Source organism: Engystomops pustulosus, chromosome 2 (assembly GCF_040894005.1).
Source record: "Engystomops pustulosus chromosome 2, aEngPut4.maternal, whole genome shotgun sequence".
Lineage (NCBI taxonomy): Eukaryota > Metazoa > Chordata > Amphibia > Anura > Leptodactylidae > Engystomops > Engystomops pustulosus.
In genome coordinates, this window is record NC_092412.1 from 44,389,343 (window position 1) to 44,415,140 (window position 25,798).

General features: G+C 40.4%; 1 protein-coding gene and 1 long non-coding RNA gene across 2 annotated transcripts in view; one reads left to right on the plus strand and one right to left on the minus strand.

Moving 5' to 3' along the window:
• Positions 1–25,798, plus strand: part of NBEA (neurobeachin) — a 429,733-nt gene that overhangs the window by 283,401 nt on the left and 120,534 nt on the right. Inside the window, 2 exon segments of the mRNA XM_072134427.1 lie at positions 765–889; positions 13,493–13,636. Of these exon segments, the coding sequence (XP_071990528.1) occupies positions 765–889; positions 13,493–13,636 (269 nt within the window).
• Positions 8,548–13,242, minus strand: LOC140117572 (uncharacterized). Its single transcript, XR_011853037.1, has 4 exons — positions 13,209–13,242; positions 12,061–12,164; positions 11,173–11,331; positions 8,548–8,929 (listed from the first exon to the last, which is right to left on the minus strand). It is a non-coding gene; the product is annotated as an uncharacterized lncRNA (long non-coding RNA).

Sequence of the window (25,798 nt, forward strand, 5' to 3'; positions counted from 1 at the left end):
AAGTAATATGTGATAGCGAACCTTTTACAGACCGAGTGCTCAAGCTACAACAACAACCCGATTAATTTTCACAAAGGGCCAACATGGCAATTTAAGTAGTAACTTATTGCTCAATTCTTGTGGCTTCCATCCAGAGGCCCCCTGATGGGGGGCCCACTGCAGGACATCCAATCCTGCTCTGTTCACACCTCTCAGCTCTCGCTACTGTCTTCTTTCAAAGTAGGCACTGATCATGGCACATCATGGGGCAGCCTAGGTCTGCAAGGGGAGGCCTGTCTGGTGAACTCTGTGTGCCAAGGCCAGAGGTTTGCTACCACTGGTCTAGAAGATATTTAGCTGCTTGACATACTGCTAGTGGTTTATTAGGTCAATTTCTGCTGACAGGTTCCCTTCATAAACACAAATAATATGGCAAAAAATGAGTCAGAGGTCTCAACTATCAGATTTTCATGGCCTTGAGCCTATGGTATAAATGTTTCAGATGGGCAAACGTCATAAAAGCTGTTGTCTCACCACAGAAAATCCATTACATTCTGATATGTTTCACACAAGGGGAATTCAATTTTGTTTGTGTATGAAACCTAACTTGTTTCAGTTTCTTTTAAGGTATCCCGTTTTAGTAATGAATGGTCAGGAAAGGTAAACTGACCTAAAATAAATGTTTTACTTTACCTAAAAAATAATATTTTTGACCACTGGGGAAAAATTGTTTGATACAGCAACAGAAGTTACTGCTTACTGACCTTCCTTATCTTTCCTTTTAGCCAACTCCATGACTTCTGGAGACTGGATTATTGGGAAGATGACTTGCGAAGAAGAAGACGTTTCGTACGCAATGCATTTGGCTCCACTCATTCGGAGGCCAGATTAAAGGCCGCCATTGAATACGGTCAGTATGATGATCCACGTCCACAGTCGTCATATTAGGTTTGATCTGTGCACTATGAGTGATATTTTCCATGCTGCTTGGATTTACTTTCTAAAACTGGAAAAACACAACAATTTTGTGCTTTTGTATTCGCTCCGGTTCATTTTTTTCAAAAAGCAGATGTGCAGATGTGTTTGTCTTTTTGAAGTTTGGCACATGGAGATCAGCCTACGAAACTTTACATTGACCCTTTTCCACTTCTATGCGACTCTTACACTGATGCTATTTCTATTCCTCTTGGTGATTCTAATGAGTTGAATAATTTATGAGCTTGTCATGTGAAAAGGATTTGGTGCAGTTTGATGTCCTCTCAGCGTCTGGTGCTGGAATGTGATTAATAAAAGAGCTAGAGGCGGAGAGAGGGATCTTTTTTACTTGCCAATTAATTCTCATTATTTTTATTTTTTTTACATTTTTTTTTTTGCGCCTTTTTAAGTTTTGTATGCCTGACCTCCAAAGACATTATAGGTTTTCACCGACTCTTGTCATTGTTACAGACTATTTTGTGTGTTATTTAAAGAGGTTTTTCAAATAATTGATATGGTTTGTGTAATGAAATTTTCCAATATACTTTCTGTATCCTTTCCCCACGGTTTTCTAGATCTCTGCTTGCTGTCATTCAACGGGAAGCTCCATTGTTTACTTCCTGTGGATGAGAGAAAGGTCCCTTGTCATGTGATGCCATACAGGTGCACTGCTTATTATATATCACAGAGAGTAATCAGGAAGTTTATACAGAAAATATGTTGGAAATTGTATACATTTCATTACACAAACAATATCAATTATTTGATAAAAGTGGACATCCCCTTTAATTCCTCTCGTAGGTCATATCAGATAAAATGTATGGCTTCTTTGTAGAAGAGGCCAGGTAATCGGATCACAGTGGAAACTCCCCAGACATGAACAGTATTATACAAGAAAAAATGTCCAATGCCAAAGCAGCACCCACAGAGGACAAGTAAAACATGTTAACCGATGCCCATGAAAAAATAAATATATATCTCATGCTTGGAATGGGTGAAACCTACAAAAGAAGCATATTGATTATCCCACATTTACCAAACCTGGAGTTACCATTACCTTTTACCAAACAGGAAATGACTGGTCAGCCAATTACATGTGATTATTTGATTACTAGTGATTGGTCACCGCTGCATTAATTGGCTGTGCAGTCATTTCCGGTGTGATAAGATGGGCCGGGAAGTAGAGGTTGCAATAGAAGTGAAAGGAAATTGGTGAGCACTACATTTTTTTTTTTTCAATTAAAGTCAATAGTCCAAAAGGAGGCGGGGAAGCTTGGCTGCATAGTTGAGCTCTCCTGCCTGCTTGACTTGAAAGGTTGAATAATGTTTGGGGGTTTCGGGGGTTAGCAGATGTTAAAAGAGAATTAAATAAAAAAAATAAAACGCAGTACTCACTAATTTCCCTTCACTTCTATTGCGACTGCGCCTATATAACCAGCAGTTCCCAGCCCATCTCATCACACAGGAAATCAATGGCTGCATTGGTGACCAATCTCGGCTAGTTATTGGCTGACCAGGTATTTCTTGTTTAGTAAACCGGAACAGGAGCTAAAGGAAACTGAGAAGACCAGTTCCTTTTAATCAGAACAACCTCATTTTTTTTAAGTCCATATTTATCGATGCTTTCATAAGCCTTGCTACTATTTCTTTTAGTTAGTTTTTCATTTAAATTCCATAAGAAAAACACAAATGTATTCAGACAAGTGCAATATGAATAAGAGGCGTTTCCCATTGACTAAATTAAAAAAATAAATTGTTAGGGGTCATGATACAAAAGGTCTTAATGTGTGGATAATATTGGATCATGATTGAGATTATTGTATACCCTCGGGAGTTTGTATTAAAGGATTTTTCCATGTATATATAGATAAGGAATAGGGATCAATAGTGTTGATGTATATACAGGCGGTCCCCTGTACTTAAGAACACTTACAGACGACCCCTAGTTACAAACGGGCCTCTGGCTGCAAAAGAGAGTTATAAGAGAGTTATCACAGGCGTCTGCAATGAAGCTTTATCGTATTGTTAATCCTGGTTCTAATGACAATCCAACATTTATAACGTCCTATTGTCACAGAGACCAAAAGAAAATTTGGCTGTGGTTGCAATGATAAAATATGCAGTTCTGACTTACATCCAAATTCAACTTAAGAACAATCCCAAGGAGCCTATCTTGTACTCAACCCGGGTACTGCCTGTAGTACATTACATTGATTGAATGGAAAACCTATAGAAAACTTTAGTAAAAGTCGGCGAAGAATGTGGGATAGATGCTTGTGTTTTGTCACATAGACAGCTCCCTAATTACATTTTAATATAGTCTGTAACTCTGTACTGAGCAACTGACAGGAACCAGTGTTCCCCAAAATCACCGCCTGCCAGACGCATTGCAATTTTTTTTTTTTTCAATGAACTCATGAATGAACACTCTTTTTAAAAGTTCCATATGGTTCTCAAATTTGATTATCTGCCTCCTCCAGCTTCTGTATAATGTACATACATAACAGTTTAATTATACAGCTACAGGCATGGGGCACCACACAGTCCATCTAAACAGAGTGCATATGAAAACCCCTTTTCTTTTTGGAAGTTTTTTATACAACCAAGCCATATATATCTAGTGCAGGAATCTGTTATGGGGTGGGATGTAAAGAAATATGTGAATCTGACATCATTGAAGAATTTACATTCCTAAAGAGTGGAATGAGAAAGGTCTGGAAACCCAACGCAAGTAAGGGATATATAAAAGCACAAAAAAATATTATATTCATGATCTAATCCATACATCAGATAGTGAGATACTAATTCATACTAGGTAGTTGGTTGGCTGGTGCAGCCATTTACCCAGTGACTATTTGGATACTATATAACCACTATTCTACGAATACCAAATACGTTAGGCATTCAAAAATACCAGGCAGTCCTAGGGTTAGATACAAAATAGGTTTAATGGGGGACCTTTAAACTCCAGAAAACTAACATAAAAGCCCTACCATAATCACAATGCCTTGCGAACTGCCACATATTGCGATTATTTTCCCCTTTAGAGAAAGAGGGAATTCTAGAAAAGACATTTCATACCCTATTTGTGGGGGGCTAGTAGTTTACTGTGGCAAAATCTAGTGACTGTGTCCCTTTAATTAGTTCTGCTCGGCTTCTTTAGTCTGGCACTACAGATGCTGATGACTCCAGTAGTGCAAGTTCTGCTGCAAATCTGTTAACGTAGAATTATGATGGATGGACCGGAGTATTCCCAAGACCTGTCTCTTGTCTGACAAATGGGTCGTACAAACAAAAGGTGGAAAGAAAAGCATAGAAAATAATTAGTACAAAAATATCTTAAAATGTAGAAGCTGGATTGTGATTGTCCTTATCAGCGTTAAATATGAATTTATTCTCTGAATCCTTTAATTTCTTTCTTCTCAGTCGGTGTGCCGGGCTTGTCAGGTGTCGTCATGTTCATGACTGCACGTGCTGAAATATTAATGCACAAATCTAGTCTGCAGCTTGTTAAAATAGGCGTCAATTTAAGTAGGTTTTCGGCAGGGGGGCACACAGCCCCTGTCTGGCACAAACATTGAACAAGGATGACAAAATGAATCGGGTATTTTTGGCTGGTGGTAGAGAGATACTGCAGGGCCGCAGCTGACAGGGTTTCCAGAGAGCAGCTCTGTGACCTTCAAGAAAAACCCTTTCCTCACAACAAGTGCAGGTCTAAATCATTATTGATGGTGCACTCCTAACACTGTGCTGATACAGTCTAAGGTACACAGCACATCAGCAATGTGTCCAACCAAGCATGGTGTCCTGTGAAGTCCTCCTGCTAAGACGCTCAGCCAGCTATTTTTAACCTGATGCTCTTCACGTACATTAAATGGCTTTTGTATGATATCTCCACAATGTCTCTACAGCTACACCTGCCAGTGCTGCATTTTGGAGGGGTTGGTAATGTTTATTTCTTCTGAAAAGACAGTATAGGGTCCTATTTTCAGTCAGGAACCCAATCTTTTAGCCAGTGGGGAGTGTAGCTACATATGATCTCATTCGGGAGGAATAGACTTTGTAAGGCTTCACGTCTCCTCTGGGGATGCTGTAAAGAAATAGAGCACTCCTCACAAATAAGTTATTCCATAGATCCATAGATCACAAGTTTATTGCAAATCATACAATATCTTGCTGCAACTGATGCAACTGATCCACACATCCTTCATCAGTTGAATAACGATCAAATATGATGTTCTTCTATGACTTTTCCTTTTGCTCCAGGAAAGCTTGTTTGTCGTAAACAAATTAGTGTTTTATAACTAGAAGTTTTATCTGCCATCTTTCATTTTTTTGGGGGAGAAAAAGATGTTAACAGTAGAATCTTTTTATAACCAGGGACCGGCTGCCTGGCAAATTTTTCAGTAGAGACCAGTGGGAGTGTGCTGCTTCCACCTGTGGTCCCTCAGAAAAATAATTGCGTACCTAACCCAATCCTTTATTATTATTATTATTACCCTTTGCCACAACCCACCTCTTATAATGCTTTCTTTCATGCTGCTACCCCCTTTATAATGCCCTGTTCCCTGCAGCTCGCCCTAGTTATTCCCCTTTTCCCCTCTTTAAAGTACACCTTTATCTGTAGCCTTCTCCTTATAATGTCCTTTTTAGTGCAGCCACCTTCTGCAGGACATAGAAAAGTAGTCATTATACAGAGGGGGCTACAGAAAGGGAGTATACTAGCATTCCTCTTTCTCTAACAACCCACTTATACAGGTAGACATATCAGTAACTTCCACCTCTATGTGAAAAATGACAAAAACAAACATATACTCCCCTTTCCCCTCTCCTATGAAGATGCAACAATCTTCTTCTTCTCATTGTGGCTGTACACCGCTCTGAAGTTGATGACGTCATCATGGCTGCCTTCTTCAGCTCCAGTGTACAGCGGCCGTAATGCAGAGAAGGTAAGTATATTGTATTAAGTTCTTTGGCCCCAGACTAGGTTTTCCATAGGCTAGCTTTGGGCCGTGGCCCGGATGTTGAGGAACCCTGCATTAAGACAGAGCTCTATTGAGATCACCAGAGAAAGGAGTCTATTTCTCCCTGCTTGACCATTACTTCAAGCTATATTGGTGCCCTGAGGATGTCTGTGTGAAGCTCTGAACTATGGGGCCCCAAGCAAATGTTGGATTTCTTCTATGGATGTACGGTATTAGTTGCTGAGTGCAATTCAAAAGTTGTATATAACATAGACCTTGAGGCTTAGCCCTAGCTGATGTCTTCTATTTGGGTAGACTGAAGTGGTACAAGACCTCCCTAGAAGAGCATAATTTTTTTTAGGCTTTGTTCACACCTGCATGGAGGGTCTCCATTACACTGGTTTAGGAGAGCATAACTGAACCTAAAAATGGAAGATCATTGTACAGAAGTTCACCTTCTGTTACCCTTCCATTATTAATAGGAGAAAAGATGCAGGTGTGAACTGCGCCCTAGGAAAGTTTTCTATTTTAGTGTGAAACAGAAACCAAATACATCAAAGCATCAAACCATAATGACCTTTTAATCTGTGTTCTCTTGGGCCCTTCTCTAGTCTAAACACACACCATGTAAATTCTGGTTATATGATCCCGTCACTCCTCATTCTTTATAATTATAGCCTCCTATCTAACGAAAAGGATGAGATCCAGGGTCTGGAGTTGTCAGATTTCACAGATTGCATTTCTTTCTTACTTCCAGGGCATTTCATATCATATTGATTTGGCGTAGAAGGGAAGGTGAAAATCACTGTCTCTTTATAGAAAATATTGCCTGTCAGGTAGAGTTGTGGCAATGCCTAATGCATCTTTAAGAAGCAGCACAGACCTATTAGCAGTCCTGTCAGTGCGGAGAACACTCCATTTCCCGAGCTTTTCGTAATAACCTTTCTCGTGTTACGCAAAGGTAACTCCCATAATCAGAGTATATTGTCAGCCCTCCCCTAACTGGGCAAGCATGAAATGAAAAGCTTGTTAATATTGATCTACTTTTTTTTTCCCTCCGGTGTGTCCTTGATGTCTTCTCGCTCTTAGCTGCAGCTACTGGGCCTACAAGTCCACTTTCACATTGATAAATGCCGAGCCTTCATTGCAGTAACTACACGGGCCGGTATTGATGTAATAAAGTAGGTTCTAATTGAGTAGCTACAAAACCAATCTGCTCATTGCCACTCTTTGTATCTTGGGTAATATGTACTATGTTCCACATTAGCGCTCCCAGATCTAGTTCTTTTAGGCTTAAACTAGTTATTGATTATAATCTGTTTATATCAGATGCAGTAGAGCTTGGGTCGCCTTTGCAGTTTGACTTTCCTGGGTCGACATCTCAGATATGGGATTTAAGATGCATCTTCTATACAGATGTAATGGTGCACAGCCTAGGACAACCCCCTCAAAAATCTGCTATGATATAGAATTTGTATACTTAATACTACCTAGTACAAGTCGGATGGATTTCCTACTACCAGGAGGTGGGACAAAGCATAGGCTCCTCTCTCCAAAGGCCTCTGCATAGTCTTCTAATGTAGGCACACCCTTGTTCATAGGGAGCCAGCTAAATAAAGCAGTTTTTTCCAATGACAAATTGTGTGAGGAAACTGAAATGTTAATGCAATTATAAGTAGTATGGTACTAGAAGCACTATATGATGGCTCCATACACCAGGTAAGATCTGCAGGGCAGTTATATTGCGTATACTGCAATACGGACATTTAAAGCCTAATGATGAGATGTTCTTTTGTAAAGAAGAAAAGTCTGATCTGTAAGCATATTTAGTTTCAATCATGGCTATTTAAGTGGTAGATTGCCTTTAATCCAGTTTTCCTGATCACTCTAGCTGTTGTAACATAAGTGCAGACTTTCCTTCCCCTCTGATCTGTAGGGGAGGAGCTTCACTACTGAGCAGGAGCAAAAAGTGCATCCACCTTCATCTCAACTAAAAGCCTTATAGAGGAATAGAACAGACATTTATAGGACATTATGTAATTTCCCCAAATTGTAAAGAAAAAAAAGCACATACTGCAGTGAAGTAATTGTAACAATTTATTACATATTTTTGGAGTTGGTCCGTTTTATTCAGACTTCACCAAAATGGACTCCGACTCTGTCTCCACATCCCTGCATGAGAGTTTTTGTAGGGACTTTATGTGGAGATTGGGTGAACTAATTCATATCTGTTTGGCTGATTAAGAGTATATAGTGAAACCTTTTCGAGTTGAGCACTAAAAATTGCATTAGATCATGGTCTTTTTGGGGAAATTGCAGTATTTGGCAAACAGTATACATATTGGGGCTTATTTACTAAGGGTACGTGGCCGTTTTTCCAACGCTTTCAGGATTTACGTGGCTGTGATGGGTATTTAACTGAGGATTGTGTCACACGCCGCAGGTGCGCTGGCATTAATGCGGCAGAAATCGGGGGGCCTGCCATCGGACGGTCCGACTGATTCGGACTGAGCGTGGGATTTAACTTTCAAATTGTGTCGCAAGGTCAAGCACTTACACACACCAGGAAAAAGAAGGTTAACTCCGGCGGACCTGAGCGGGGAAGCAACTCATTAACAATAGCGCACGATCTTAGTGTATCGCGGCACAGTGCACGATCGTCGGACAATGCACTTTTGTGAACTCCGCAGGAACGGGATAAGTAAATGTGCCCCATTGTGAGGCTGAGAAACCTGATCTGGGGAAATGAGTGGTGTTTTTGATTGTAGCGCCGCTCCTACACATGGGGTAACTCAGTCTTATTCTTCTATGTGTAGATGTCTAATAAGACTAATTGTCTTTAGGATGACAGCTGAAACGTCTGAAGTCACCGTAAAGCCGAGACGTTTTTATCTCATCCTGTCATCTCGCTGGAGCAGTATTTTTTTAGAGGTTGTCTTGATATTGCTTGTTTCGGTTAGTTCCTAAGATGCGCTCTGCAGGAGATGACCCCAGGGATAGATTGTGTTTCACTATGAAGGAGGAGGATGGAAATGTTACCTTAACTTCAAACTAGCCGTGTTTAGTTTTATACTCCTTCTTTTGCAACATGGTTTGTTTGCTTGCCCAACATATCCACATAGTAACACAGTTTTCTACTATCAAAAAATACAAAAAACTTTAGCAAAAAGTCATACTGGAGGTCACTGGAGAGCATTTATAACTTAATACGAGCATATGTCTGTGTGTATTAGTATCCTCTATACTTGTAATCCCCATAAAATAACCGTTCTCCAGACACGTTGAATTAATTAAAAGTAGTTTTTTTTGCAAAAATAAAAATGACTCCATTCCGGTTTGGTTATGATGTTCCAACATTTCCATTTCTGATTTGGGATCTGACACCAATTTGCATGAAAGTCTCCTCCCCTGTCACTAAAAAGGGTTTTTTTATTGGCTACTTATCTGAGCTGGTTGACCAGCCTTATTAACACATAAGTAACAATGTCTGACTGGGATGGATGTTTTCTGTCATGTGATAGATCCAGACCAGTTGTGGAGGTTTCTGGACTACTAAAGCTGGCATAGAATTACATTGGGTAACCCCTTGGAAGCCTGTGCATAATATTTTGCACCAAAAAAATCCACATCCTTAGTAAATTTGATGCATTTACCATAACTGTTAAACCACTTTTTTCTATAAGCATTACTAAACTGTTGACTAAAGTAGGTGATAAATTTGGCGCATACCATGTATTCTACATTTTTACCCAGAACGGAGATAGAATTTTGCATTGCCTTTGAGTAACTTGTTATCTTCTCCATACTTATTCATAAACACTAATACTAATGAAATGCCCTCCCTAGCCCTTTTTCAATTGTATGACTCTAGCTTTACTGTAACGTACCTAAATGCTGTTCCACACTGTGTCTGATTGTGAGAACTATCTCCTCGGCAGTCCAGGGTATTCGTGAGGGGGGCGTCCAGGCACTCCCCTCTCTTCTACTTGCTCCACTCTTACTATCACCAATTCGCCAACAGGAATTGGTAATACTGGGAGTGGTGATTACTGATGTAATCTCACACAGAAGGGGGGAGTGATCCTGTGCAGTGTAACAGCTGGGGAAGCTACAACACAAAGGGGCTTTGGTTACACCTCCAGAGCACTTCTGACTCATTAATTTAATTTTAAAAGTTGATTTTTAGAAAGAAGAAGGACATGGATAACAAATGCAAGTAGATTACCATTGTCATGGTGCTATGAGTAAGTGTCAATGGTTTATCATGCTTGATTTTAAGAGTGCAGTCACACGTTGCAGTGAAAACTGCATTGCAATCAGCTATGAGGTTGTTTTAGGCGCAGTTTTGTTAAGTTAACAGGTGAATGACATTTGTGGAAAAGGTTTCAAAATCAAACTTCCGTTCAGTTCATGTCTTTCACCTGTTAAATTAACAAAACCACCTTAAAACTCATAGCGATGCAGTTGTAACTGCAACATATGACCCTAATGGTGCATTTCCTTTAAGGGGGTATTCCCACCTGGGCATTCACATTTAATTAAATTAATTTGCCATATGTAATCATTTCTTCAATTGGATGTTATTTAAATAAATGTTCCTGTGTGAAGATAATTATTTTTTCATAAATGTTGCCATGTTGACCCTTAGAGACGAGATAGCTTCCTCGGATACGACCACCTCACATTTTGGCAGCGGTGGCCAGACATGCGATATTGAGTCCTGCCTGACCACCTGGATTCAGGGATTGTACAGGACGGCTGTGGGACCTGGATTAACTCCCACAGCCGTCCCACAGTTAATATTCAGAAACTTTTTGTGCAATCACTCCAGCAGAGGTGGCTGTATCCAAGGACACAGTCTTGTTTCTAAGGGACCATATCACTACATTTATGAGAAATAATCTTCACACAGGAACATTTTTTAATAACATCCAGTTGAGGAAGAAATGTTTATATATGGCAGATTAATGATACAGAATGTGAATGCCCAGACGAGAATACCCCTTTAATGATTCCTTTAATCAGTTATCTCTATTAAAGGTTAACCTGAAATTTGACCAGCTATAACATGACATGTTCTCACAGAATATGCACCCAGGTATGTCTGGAAGACGACTACACATTAATGTCATCACTTGCGGTGTTATCCCGGAGAACATGTCGTCGACACTGTTCTACTGACTTCTCCGGAGTTTTAAAGATTAGACAAAGTATCGCTTCACAAGGAGAGAGAGAAATAATCACATTCATATACCGAAATCTCTTGTCTGAGGTGTTCATTTCACAAACATGGATCTTCCAGAACATCCTCACATCTTGAAATAATTGGCCATTTGTGCTGTACTTGGAAGGAGTTGTCTAAAGTGGTCATATTGATGTGTTGAACTTTCAATATACCACTAGGAATAGCATCCTTCAAAAGGAAGAGAGAGAGAAAAGAGGTTCCATTGAAGTAGATTTCCAGATGTTTGGAAACATTAGGATTTCCTGTCAGTACATTTAGGTAACACTAGAATGAGGTTAGCTTTCCACCCTGCCAGCCTTTACTAGAGATGAAAGCCAGCTTATCACATACATTGCCCATCACTAACCAGTACCAGCCCAAATGGCATCTAGGTATGCACATGAGCCTTTACCATAATTTACTAATAGATGCACCATGATCAATGTGTTGTGCTTGACAAAACTTATGCTTATCTGGATTTGGGGTGGGATGGGGTGTTGTAGATTCTTACATTTTTATTAATTCACTCATTTATCTGGTGTCATTATAACAGACACATACGTTACTAAGCGTTTATAGGAAATTGTAACCCCCAACTGGCCTGATATTGAGGACCTATCCAATGGATTTGCTACAAGTAAACTTTGGTTGAGTTGGTTGTTCATTTTTTTTTTTAGGAGGGGAAGGGGGGCAGGAGCAATGTCGGACTGGACCACCAGAGCGCCAGTGGTGCCTCTGGTGGGCTCAAGATCTAACCTAATAGCGAGTCCCAGAAATACAGCACAACACAATCTCAAATTTGGAGGCTACTAGGATCTAATCATAGGGGATGATGAAGGTAGAGCCCCAGAATAAGCTTTTCTAATTTGTCCATGGTCCGACACCAGTCAGTGGGAACAGTTGTCATTTGTCACCTACCAATATCGTTGCTGTAAGGTAGTAAGTAGTGCTTGTAGTTCCCAAGATAACAGAGTGGTGGCATCCTCATGGCATTTTTAGGTTCTTCTTCTAGGTGCTGACACCTAGAAACAGGAAATTTCAACTTGTGGTTAAGAGGTTTTTTAAATTTTTATTAAGGGCCTTTTCGTGTTTATCAAATTCCAGCAGTTTTTTATAATTTTCAAATCGGCATGTTTGCCGAGGACAATACAAAACCTCATGAACACACCCTAGTAACAGAACTAACTTTACATTTCTAGTTACTTGGCACTCATATATATATATATCTTTTTTTTCTTCAATATGAATGGAAATGATCTATGAAGTTATTATTTTATTATTATTATTATTTTTTTTTTTTTTATCTTCGGACTTATTGAACTGGTCTATGATGGTTCGGTTGTATGCAGCTTTCTCCGCTGTGCAGCTCATGTAGTGTAATGTGAATTAATTATGATGGATGACTTATGTATGACTTCCCGGAACAAAACATTGGCTTGTTTTTCTGCATTCGAGTATATTAAATCAAAGCCGATCTCCATATCCTCATTTGTATCAATATCATTGAGGAAGGACTGTGAATCTTTCAGACATTTACTGTATCGTATTTACTGGTTTCGGACACACAAACATATATATACACGCGCGCGTGTGTGCATGTATATATTATATTATATTTTGAATTTGCTTATATTTTTGGTGCATTTTTTTTCACTAAATTAATTTATTAATGGACACTGTTTGTACAACATTTTCAGAAACAAAAAAAAACAAAAGTACATTAAGTTAGGGCTTTAATTTGTAGTTTTTGTTTTTTAATTTCCTTTATAAACTTAGTAACATATCAGTTAAATTTGTTTGCTTCTACATTAAGCTCATTGATGGAGTTTATAAAATAAGCTGTGCAAAAGAAAGCTGTTCCTCTCCATAACCTGCTCTTGATTTGTGGAGTGTTAAAGTAATATAGTGGGAGGACAGTCTTTACAAGCCATGTAATGAGCCCGCCCTTGGGAGACCTCATTCCTTCCATGCTCCTTATATTGATTAATGTGACCCTAATTCATGAAAGATCCCCGTCAGGCTTTCCATTTAGATAAACTGAGATTTCATACATCTGAAAAACAAACCTGGTCTGGTTTCACAGGAGTTCTGCTCTTGACTGAAAGAAGCAAAAAAACCAGATTGAAGTTATTTTATAGTCAACATATGGTCGATGAGTGTGTAGAATCTTTAAGGTGAACTCATTATTGAGCATGTACAGGTAACTAATGTGTAGTCCTTGTAGTAAGTAATACTGCCCTAGGTCACTGAACCTAGACTTGGTGCTTGTACAAATGTCTCTATTGCTGTATATTCATTATCGTATATGTAATTATTTATGTTTTGATTAATAACGTTTTTTTTGTTATAGGCACAGAGGAAGACGTCATGAAATCGAAAAAAACTTTCAGGAGCCAGGCTGCAGTAAATCAAAATGCAGAAACTGAGCTGATGCTGGAAGGAGATGATGATGCCGTTAGCCTTCTTCAGGAGAAGGAAATCGACAACCTTGCAGGTAGACCATCCCTCTCATCTTAACTCCTCTACTCAAGTACTGACTATTTGTTTAGGGTAAAACCTCCTCTATGGAGGAGTTAGACAAAACCGTGAGTTTAATTTTCCACTAGTTTATGTAAATTCTCTCTAGAACATGTGCATTGTTCAAAAATATCAAGACTTCCTTCCATTTGCATTTTTGCAATCTGCCATTTGCATTTCCATTCCAGCTTGCCCAACCCAATTGCAACCCGCCGAAGACATATATTTTCTTGTCATATTTATTTTAACATGTACAGCCAATCCCTGGCCTCTGGAGTGACAGGTCACAAGTAATGTGACAGGTCACCAGTCACCAGTGGTGACCTAAACAGCAACGGAACACCAAAAACAAGCCATTACGCTCTGCTGGCTTATAGTAGTGAAACACAGGGGAAGTTGGCATTTTTCCCCTTAATTTACACTATATAACACCCAACATTCTGTGTTTTAATCAAACCATCCCTTTAATCTCCATGTTTCATGTTTGTCTGGAAATGCTGTAATTTTCCTTAAATTCAAAATCCATTAAGGGAGCAATGGTGATAAGAGACCTTATTAGTTCTTCCAACGTGCAAGAAGAGTTTTTGGGATTTTGTTTTTTTAGTTAACCCTCTGTAAAACCTTCTTTAATAGATGCCTCTCAGTTCAACCTTACATGATCATAATTTTCAGACTTGCTAAAAGGCAAAAGATAAATGTTTATTTTGTAACCCCTTTACAGATCCTGTATAAATCCCAAAAAAATCCCTTTTGTGTCACTTGCCTGACATTTCATAAAGGATTCTATATTAATGTTATTCAATGCTTCATAAAACCTCATAGCCACTAATATTAAGAAGCAAACATTTTATTTGTTACTTATTTCTGTTTCAGTTTTAGTTCCTTTTGTCCCCCGAATGTTTACATCAAGAGGCAAGTTGTGTAGTAGGAGTAGTAAATGTTACCATAGTTGTATCACATACAAATCGTCAATCACACAAATGAGTACTAAAACCTTCTGTCCTGATTTCAGTCTCGATTATTACATGTAGTTATCACTGATATCTGTGCCATAAAGATTACTAACCAATCTCCTACATGACAGATGCTCATAAATTTTCTAACATTTGGTACCTGAGAATTGAAGGGTAAGTAGTTTGTTGTTACAGTGAAGCATAAATCTATACAGTCCAATCATAGCCATCGATGTCTGATCTGTGCACACAGCAGGGTCTGGTACTGATCCACTTTCACTGCAAGAGTTCAGATCCCCACCAATCACACCAATGGCCTAACTTGTTTATGCATCTGAAATGTTAAAGGGGGGTGGGGGGGTGTTCCAAAACTATTTAAGGAAATCTACCATTTGATTTCATGCAATATAATAATAATAATTATTTATATAGCGCACACAGATTAGGGAGTGCTACACAAAGCATGACAAATTGGTCCTTGTCCCCATGGGGCTCACAAAATAAACAACCTACCAGCATGTTTTGGTGTGTGGGAGGACCCGGAGGAAACCCACGCAAACACAGAGGAAACATATAAACTCTTTGCAGATGTTGACCTGGGTGGGACTAGAACCCAGGACTCCAGTGCTGCAAGGCAGAAGTGCTACCCAATCAGCCACCGTGCTGCCCATAAATATGCAGAAACATATCTTGTTTAATCCCTGAGCTGAGTGGTTTTGCTGAAATAATAATTATAAAATTCAGGATAATAAGGTCACTCCTGTGCCTGGCTCAGCGCTTCTCCTCTAGCACTGCTTCAGAGAACGCTGTTATCACTGTGTTGTGCCTGACAGACAGAAGTAATCAATCGCTCCACCATCCACCAGCTGCTGCGTATGAGTGATCCACCTCATGTTTATTAGTCCTGTCTGGACAGTTCAGGAAGCTCAGTGTAATGTCTTTATGAACGGCAGCGTGCATGCAACCAAGCTTTCCCAAGGTCCTGAAGTAAATAATTGTTTTTTCAGCAAAAAAAAATGATAATGCATGAAATCAAATGGTATTTTTAATACCAATCCATAGAAAGAAAATAGGTGGGGGAGTCACACCAGGCAGCTCCACAGTTCATCTTTTTTACACTATGGATGGAGAATCTGACTCCATTTGTTGTGTAGACAGTGCTCCTGATCACTGCAGGCACAGGATCTATCGAAGTGACTTAGAGCGGAAACTGCAGTTAGCCGGGATGGCCACTACACTATGGACAGAGCAGTTTTATTCAAGTATTATCACTTAGTGTGAAACACCCTAAAGTTGTTATTGTAGGTGTTGCTTCCCTGCCAGTCACCTATCAATAGTTAGCAAGGAGGCGGCTTTCAGTGGGGGATGGGGTGTGCATAAATTAAAACCTGGAAAACGGAAAGGCGCTCGGGCGCTGTCAACCTGAGCGCCTCCAGCAGTTTTCCAAAGTTAATATTTCATTAGTAAAGATGCCAGAAAACTTGTAAAAAAACAGTCCCCCCCATTCCCTAGGCAGAATGAGCAGCCTAATAAGGACACTCTACCAGCAGTAATCTGGTGGTAGATGTCCTTTAAAGTATGGATCTGGTTGAACTGGATTTACAGCACATAGAATCAGCTGTAGGGATACATTGTGCAAATTCCATACCCTTATAACGGAGGGCTAGGACGTACACCACTGCATACAGTAGGATATATTATCCTGTTCCTTGTCTTCCCCATCAAAATGCAAGCGGAGATGACACTGGACAATAATAACACTGGGGGTCTCCCTAAGCATATGCTCAGTTGAGGCTGGGGAATGGATGCACTAACGACCTCTTCTGAGCGTATAAGCTACTATGAAGGAGGAAGCAGGATGAAATGTGTAGCTTATGCAAAGTACACTGTTCAGATGAAGGCAAAAGGATGCCTCCGTCTGCCAGCATGTATGCACTCAGCATATAGCGTGGGGGCTTTCCCATTGAGCCTATGAAGAAAATGCTATGTGAATGTAGCCTTAACAAGCCGCTTGAGATTACCTTATACATGAGAGTACAGTAGATAGAACCAGATTGTCCTCTTATCTGTTGGATGGTTGGCTGAGGTGTGTTAGATAGAGGGTACGGAGTGGCATGGGTTAGAGTGGGCATTTTAAACTTCTACAGGCACATGACCAGCATTGGCCAAGAAAACCTGGACAAATCCCGGACAGGATGAGCGATGTGATGTCTTTTGATGTGGATTTGTGTAAGTACCTCTAAAAATACATGAAAATGAATATGCAGTCCAACCATCTACAAAATATTTAACAAAGTGCTAATTTGTTACCAAGAACGTGTTCAGCCTCTCCTAACACCTTCCCCATACACGGTCTCGCCAGCAGCATTAGGTGACATGTTCTCTTATTTGAATACAAAGCAATTAGAATTCTTACTTCCCTCCAAATTGTCACTTACATGTAAATTGTATCTGTCCACCTGATCCAGCGACACACAGACAAGAGAGTTGCATGGTACCAGGCCTAAGATTCCAGCTTGATCTATTTCCCGAGGCTAACAAGATCCCACAAGACCAGAAAATGAAAAATACATTGTGGTATTTAGAGCGGAAGGGATCAGTGAGCTGAAAACTCGCTCTGTTATATAAGGGAAGATATTTTTACCAGCATTCCTGAAATCAATGCAAACCTTGCTGTTTTCCCAGAACGTTTTCTCTGGGTCATACATAGTGTGAGAGATGCAGGAAGCTTACCAAGGAGCTATACATATATAGATAGATAGATATATATATATATATATATATATATATATATATATATATATATATATATATATATATATATATAGATAGATATATATACACTCACCGGCCACTTTATTAGGTACACCATGCTAGTAACGGGTTGGACCCCCTTTTGCCTTCAGAACTGCCTCAATTCTTTGTAGCATAGATTCAACAAGGTGCTGGAAGCATTCCTCAGAGATTTTGGTCCATATTGACATGATGGCATCACACAGTTGCCGCAGATTTGTTGGCTGCACATCCATGATGCGAATCTCCCGTTCCACCACATCCCAAAGATGCTCTATTGGATTGAGATCTGGTGACTGTGGAGGCCATTTGAGTACAGTGAACTCATTGTCATGTTCAAGAAACCAGTCTGAGATGATTCCAGCTTTATGACATGGTGCATTATCCTGCTGAAAGTAGCCATCAGATGTTGGGTACATTGTGGTCATAAAGGGATGGACATGGTCAGCAACAATACTCAGGTAGGCTGTGGCGTTGCAACGATGCTCAATTGGTACCAAGGGGCCCAAAGAGTGCCAAGAAAATATTCCCCACACCATGACACCACCACCACCAGCCTGAACCGTTGATACAAGGCAGGATGGATCCATGCTTTCATGTTGTTGACGCCAAATTCTGACCCTACCATCCGAATGTCGCAGCAGAAATTGAGACTCATCAGACCAGGCAACGTTTTTCCAATCTTCTACTGTCCAATTTCGATGAGCTTGTGCAAATTGTAGCCTCAGTTTCCTGCTCTTAGCTAAAAGGAGTGGCACCCGGTGTGGTCTTCTGCTGCTGTAGCCCATCTGCCTCAAAGTTCGACGTACTGTGCATTCAGAGATGCTCTTCTGCCTACCTTGGTTATAACGGGTGGCGATTTGAGCCACTGTTGCCTTTCTATCAGCGCGAACCAGTCTGCCCATTCTCCTCTGACCTCTGGCATCAACAAGGCATTTCCGCCCACAGAACTGCCGCTCACTGGATGTTTTTCCTTTTTCGGACCATTCTCTGTAAACCCTAGAGATGGTTGTGCGTGAAAATCCCAGTAGATCAGCAGTTTCTGAAATACTCAGACCAGCCCTTCTGGCACCAACAACCATGCCACGTTCAAAGGCACTCAAATCACCTTTCTTCCCCATACTGATGCTTGGCTTGAACTGCAGGAGATTGTCTTGACCATGTCTACATGCCTAAATGCACTGAGTTGCCGCCATGTGATTGGCTGATTAGAAATTAAAGGAAACCTACCACTTGTAGTGGCAGGTTTCCGATGGCAATACCGGGCACCAGCTCAGGGTGAGCTGGTGCCGGAGCTTATTTTAGTTAGTGTTTTAAACCGCGGTATCGCGGTTTAAAACACTTTTTAAACGTTGTAGCCGGCGCAGGCAGGTACGCGCTCGGCGCTTACCGTGCACGCGGCTCTCATTCACTTCTTATGTAGCCGCGTGCACGGTAAGCGCCGAGCGCGTACCTGCCTGCGCCGGCTACAACGTTTAAAAAGTGTTTTAAACCGCGATACCGCGGTTTAAAACACTAACTAAAATAAGATCCGGCACCAGCTCACCCTGAGCTGGTGCCCGATATTGCCATCGGAAACCTGCCACTACAAGTGGTAGGTTTCCTTTAAGTGTTAACGAGCAGTTGGACAGGTGTACCTAATAAAATGGCCGGTGAGTGTATATATAGATATATATATATATAGATATAGATATAGATATAGATATATATAGATATATAGATATATATAGATATATATAGATATATATACAGGCGGTCCCCTACTTAAGAACACCTGACTTGCATACGACCCCTAGTTACAAACGGACCTCTGGATATTGGTAATTTATTGTACTTTAGTCCTAGGCTACAATAATCATCTATAACAGTTATTAATGGTGCCTGTAATTAAGATTTATTGTTTATCCTGGTTCTTATGAAAACCCAACATTTTTAAAAATCAATTGTCACAGAGACCAAAAAAATTTTGACTGGGGTTACAATAATAAAGTATATGGTTCCGACTTACATACAAACTCAACTTAAGAACAAACCTACAGAACCTATCTTGTATGTAACCCGGGGACTGCCTGTATATATATACGACCCATACTACATTTAGAGAAATTTTGCACCTCACTAGAACCTACAAGTAGAAAAAAAGGTACTCTTGTGTTCCAACAATTTGCTGAAAAATATTGGTCTTATGTACGGTAACTGAACCAAACAATGGTACAGGGGGAAAAAGATAGTATATAATATTTCTATTTGTGTTACCACATAAGCCACAATTGGCATATTGACTAAATTTTAAGTTGGTTTCACATGATCACAGGTTCTTGCTGGCCCACACACGAAAAAATGGACAGGTGTCCCCCAGCCCTGCACAAGTGGTGCACAAGAGAAAACAGTACAGATATATATACAGATATTTAGCAGAGAGCATCTCAACCATTCTAGGAACTCAAGAAAATGACAATGGTAGGTTATGTAAAGCCCCATTTAAAGGAAATTTCCCATCAAAATGCAGGATAATAAACCAAGGGCAATTACTCATAGATCCAGACACCATGACTGTGGTAATCTTCTTATTTGTTATCCATGGCCTCTTTCCTTGTAAAATCAACTTTTCTAATTATGCTAATGAGCCAGAAGGGGCTACCCTGTGATCTGGTTTTACCGGCTGTTACACTGTCTCACCCTACTCCCTCAGCACTTGTGCAGTGAGTTGGATGTAGAAACGGGAAGTGCTAACTGCACAAGTGCTGAGGGAGCAGGTCGGGTGAGACAGTGTAACAGCCTGTAAAACCCAATCTCAGAGTGGATAGGGTAGACCCTCAAGCTCATAAGCATAATTTATAAAAGTTGAAGCCGCCTGCTGTGTAGCCATGCATTTCTAACTCCCTGAGCTACAAGGGCCAAATGTTGGGCAAGAGCCAATCAGCAGGTTACTGACCGGAATTTACAATGCATAGTAAGGGCTAATTGCATGAAGCTGTACAGTAGTGGCTATAAGTTACAGTACATTCATAATTCTCCTTGACTATTTATGGATCGTTATGCTTTTTATCGGCTTATGTGTCACTTACATTACTAGTGTGTTGCTTGTAGAACAATTGAGTTCTGATTAACTTTGCCAATTGATTTTTCACTATCCAAACACTGTGGATGTATTAATAATATCATTTACATAATCTGAGAGAGCAAACATCAATAATTGCTGGCGGATGCTTCTGTAACAACACACATTGTAGAAGTCCAGGAATCACATTTTTTTTTTACCATTTTCACTCTGGTTGATATCCTGTAATTAATTACTGTAGACATATCTCGCATTTTACCAAGTTTAAGGATTTTGGATCCAACCCAAATACCATATACAGGCAGTCCCCGGGTTACATACATACAAGATAGGGTCTGTAGGTTTGTTCTTAAGTTGAGTTTGTATGTAAGACGGAACTGTATATTTTAGCATTATAATCCCAGACAGAACTTTTTTGGTCTCTGTGACAATTGGATTTTAAAAATGTTGGGTTGTCATAAGAATCAATATTAACACTAAAGCTTCATTACAGACGCCCGTTTGTAACTATGGGTCGTATGTAAGTTGAGTGTTCTTAAGTAGGGGACCGCCTGTATAGTACCTATTATAGTACCTATTTGAGCCATGACTGGCTATGTTGGACTTCAAAACTTTCTCCTGGAAGAGGTTGATCTAAATGCTAATGTATATAGCTTTGTCTACAGAGGATGTTCGGTGTCAAAAATCTTGTTGACTTGTTTGATTTCTGTTATTTTTTTGTTGCTTTATTGCTTCAGGTTTACAGCAGATTTCAACCTATGTGTCATACAGGGTGAATGCTGCTCAGTTTTCCATGGAAATATACATCCTATGTGAAAATGCTCTTAAAGAGTTAAGGGAAATAGCTGCTTTCTATAGCCTATGACTGGCATTACATGGTGCTAAGCAGCAGCCATTTATCAGGACTTTGGCCTAATAGAGCGGAGCTATAAAGAGCCACCACTGAGAAGAACATGGACACATCACTCCTGGCACTGGTGGATGTTATCTTTTAGCTTTGTCCCACTTATGTATGGTATATACGGAATTACCTCACTGTATTTGTACTTATGTAATGCACATGTACTAATGTATATGGCTTTAGCTTTCTAATATAAGGTCATGATTTCATATGAAAAGATACACAAAGCAATGAGGGCTATAGAGGACTGCATATGTTATACTCATCATTGGAGCAGAGATTCTAAACTTTATTATTATAGCAGAACCCCGGAAAAATGTTTCCACTCTAATTTCATTCCGGCCTAATAGAAGCTTTCTCATTCTTGTTCTGCAATTTCCCTTATTTTAGGGATCATGGGGTCCCAACAGAACAACATTTATCACTTAGCATCCTCAGGCTGCAAACAATGGGTCTGCCATCCCCTGTTTGTGGCCTCATGTATCATCAGAACACAAGGACCAATCGGATTATGGCCTCATTCATGCAAGCCGTGTGGGGACGTATATCCAGCCACAAATATATGTCCCCCATAGATGCCTATGGTGACCTGGTGGCGGTACGGTGCCACATACGGGGAAAAGGTAGAGCATGCTCTATTTTCTATGGAGTGGGAACGGGTGAGCAGCGCTCATCCCTCCTCCTCTCCATTGTGCCGGACGAGCATACGTTAATGTGAGTGTAACTAAGGGTCATACAATTAGGGGTTGATTAAGACTGCCATGGGTTCTGGGCTGTATGAATATTATAGCCTCTACAAGTCTGGAATTCACTTGCTACATCTGTTACTAGAATCAAACTTCTTAGGGAATGGAGGATGCGTCCCTTCTGTCCTGAATGGCAGGAACAGATGTATGATGGTTTCATGAGTGAAGGTTCTTCACTGTATATCTGGGCTACCAACCAAACTGATTATATTATAACCTACTACTGCATACAATGTAAACCAACTCAGTATCACAACTGAGGGTACATTCACATAGACGTATGTTGGCCAGGAATATGGCGGTGCGCTGGAGAAGAGGACGGATGAGTGGTGCTCACCCCTGTCCAAAGACAGAGCATGCTCTAGCTTTTTTCCATGTACAGTACGGGGCCACGCATATGTGGAGCCATACCACTGTTGGACCACCATTGCCGTCTAAGGGGTTATAAAATTTACGCCCCCCAGACGCTTGTGTGAATGAGGCCTGAATGAAATAAAAACAAAGACCCAAAAGTTAGATGGACATAAGATTAGCATAGCATAAGATTAGCCATAGGCTCAATCACAACTATGACAACAATACAGCAATAAAATAGGGAGGGAGAGCAGACGACGCACTGGTCCAGATGTCCAGGATTTTTCGGAAAATAGGTCAGAGACCAGACGTGACCATTTTGAGTTGTCGTCTGGGGTAGGGAAAGACATACCCCAGTGACTGGAGACAATTGGCTACAACCAATCAAAACCTGTTGCCACCCTGGCAGAATCATACCAGTGTGGCAACAGCTTTAAGAGGGAAAAAATTTCCCACCTAAAACCATTCTGAGGTAACTCAAAGGATCAGTATAGTCCCATGAGAAATCCTCCTAAGGTCAGAGGCTCTATACATTCTGAAAGTTCTTCTGAACAACTAGAATAGTTTATCCCGGAGGTTGGATGGTGTGTGGATTGATTGGGTTATTTCCATGACCATTCCGCCATCCTATCCCACTTCTTTAATGGGGAATAACTATCCGGCCTTACATGCACTCTGCATTAGTATTGTGCTGTAAGAAGGTGTCTATAACGTCTCCAGTATACATTTGCTGTAGTGTGATAATGACCAAGTATGAAGCAACCAAGTCTCTACTCTAACAATACTGTTTGGATCTTATGGGATGTAGACTGTAATCTTTATGAAATCTCATTACAACCAGATTTAAGAGTATTAAAAATGTCTCTAAAAGGTTTGTATGTAATAGAATTGCATTCAGAAAGTTCCCTTTTGGCCATAACCTTTCTGTGTTATCTGAAAAGTAATATGTTCCTTAAGTCATAATACGAATAATTAAGTGGCAACAAGGAAAATCTGCACTAGCCTGATGATACCTTATGTAAACATTATAATATGGGATGTGAGGAGAGCAGAGCGTCTCCCAGAGGGGATTATGACTTAATCCTCTCTCTATAGCTGGAGTGGATTAACTTCACATTCTCAGAGGGGCTTGTATGCTCCTTTTGACTGCGACAAGACGTCCTTCCTCCTCAGACATGTTGTACGACGAGAGTCATGTAATTTCAGGGAGAAGTTGTAATAGCCGCCTTCTTCACTACTGTATATGGAAGAAATAATCTGACTACATTTGGATTTCCAGGTGACATATAACCCGGAATCCTTTAATCTAACTGCGAATATCACAAACGTATATGTGTGTACATACTGACGGGGATGGGGGTGGAAATAGTTACCGTCCTTATTCCCTATGACCATCCCAGCCTGAGATGCCAGGTTTCAGACAATAGATTGTATTCTGCTGTCCAGCATCTGTAGTCACGATGGGGTCTAAGGCTAGATTTAATGTAGCCATGCTGTTGCTCCATGCAGCTGTCATAGAAGTGGATGGAGCAGACTCTATCATGTGCCATTGGGTGAGTTAATGTGCCCTGGAGGGGTTAATGCAGTAGGCTTAGTGCAGGCTGCACCTGGCCATCTGTGCTGGGAACACATTACAGAAGATGGCTGGTACTGGCGAGGCATTCATGGGATTGGCATCGACAAAGCTGGATAATTCGCCCCTTCCCTTGCCAGCGGAGGTGGGTGGTTATTTACTAGAAACAGTGCAGGGTATCTGTGGCTGTAATCCTTTAACCTTTTAATGTTTGCCCAGCATAAAAATCTTTGTATATAATACATTAGGAGCCATCTTTCTGTGTAAGTGCCCCACATTACTCTCATGTAAATACCCCTATTACTTTATGCAATTTTACTTTCTATGCTTTGAAGAATATATCTTCTGTATTGTTTATTCACACTTCCATATGATCGAAAAAAAGCTGATATCATCTTATCCTTCAGCCAAGCCATACAGTAAAATCATCTGCAGAATACATTGGCCCAGATATATAAAAACCGGTGCATTGGTTTTCTTTGCACGTGCTTTGTGCAAGTTGTACCACATTATTTTAATAGTGTTGCACGCTCTTAATTAATCCGGTCAGTTTTCAGGATGTGCAAACCCATTAGGCTGCATGCACACAAACGTATGCCCGCATGGCTACGGGCGGGTGTGCGTATATGTCCAGCGCCATGGATAGGAAGAGGGGTGACCCCTTCATTCTCCATAGAAAAGCATTGGGTAAGGGTCATAACATAGGGAAATATATGAAATGTCCTATCTTTTCCCCGTGTGCGGAGCGGTACGCTACCGTATCGCTCCATGCAGCCATTACCGTCTATGGGGGACGTATGTACGGCCACAGACGGTCATGTGCATGCGGCCTTACACCTATTTTTTCTTGGTGTACTTGATTTCATGCGGTTGCGACAGAATTGTGTCGCCTCTTGGTAATAAATGTTTATGCAAATAAGGAACGCACCAACACGCCCCTTTTGGTGCACAGTAATAAAAAGTGTCAGACATAATGCACCCGCGACACAATTGTGATGCTCACAAAGCGTTGAACTGGCGCAGTCACAATGGTATTTCTGGACCAATTACTTTTTATTTGCTATTTATTATTAACACTATTAAAATCTAAATAGATTAGTGTTTATAAATTAGATTATAGTTAATATACTTTATTATAGTTTATGATTTATAAGTTTTTTTTTATATGTTTTACTATTTCAGTGCTTATTACACTATTATAATACATTAAACACATAAAAGAGTTGAGATTGTTTCTCCTACTAGTATTCCTCACCCATTCACTTGTGTCAGCAGCAGTCTCTATGGAAATGTGGGCCTGACTATTCTTTTCAGGAGGTACAAATGTATGGTGCTGCTCCCAGGCCTCCTCAGGTGGTGTGATATTCCCCATAGGATCCTCTGCTCTGAGGATGTGGAGAGAGACTGTACTTACACATCCAGCAAGTGTCTTCTGCACCAGTGACTACAACAGCAACTAATAGGCCTCATTCACACATAAGAGAGCAGCACTGCCTCTCCATGGAATCCCACGGCAGCAAGAGTATTCGATGCAAGTTTTTGTTGAATACTATTCAGATTTGGGGAAAACACAGATTTCTATAATGCAAAAGCCACAATTACACACAGGGCCTCATGTAGTATTATTGCTCTACTTTTCAGACCTTAAGAAAGGCACATTTTGTATTACAAAATTTTAGTTGCTGGGTAGCTGCCCTTTGAATGCACACAGGCTGGCCAGGTAAAATAGTTTATTACCCAAATATTGTCCAGTCCTTT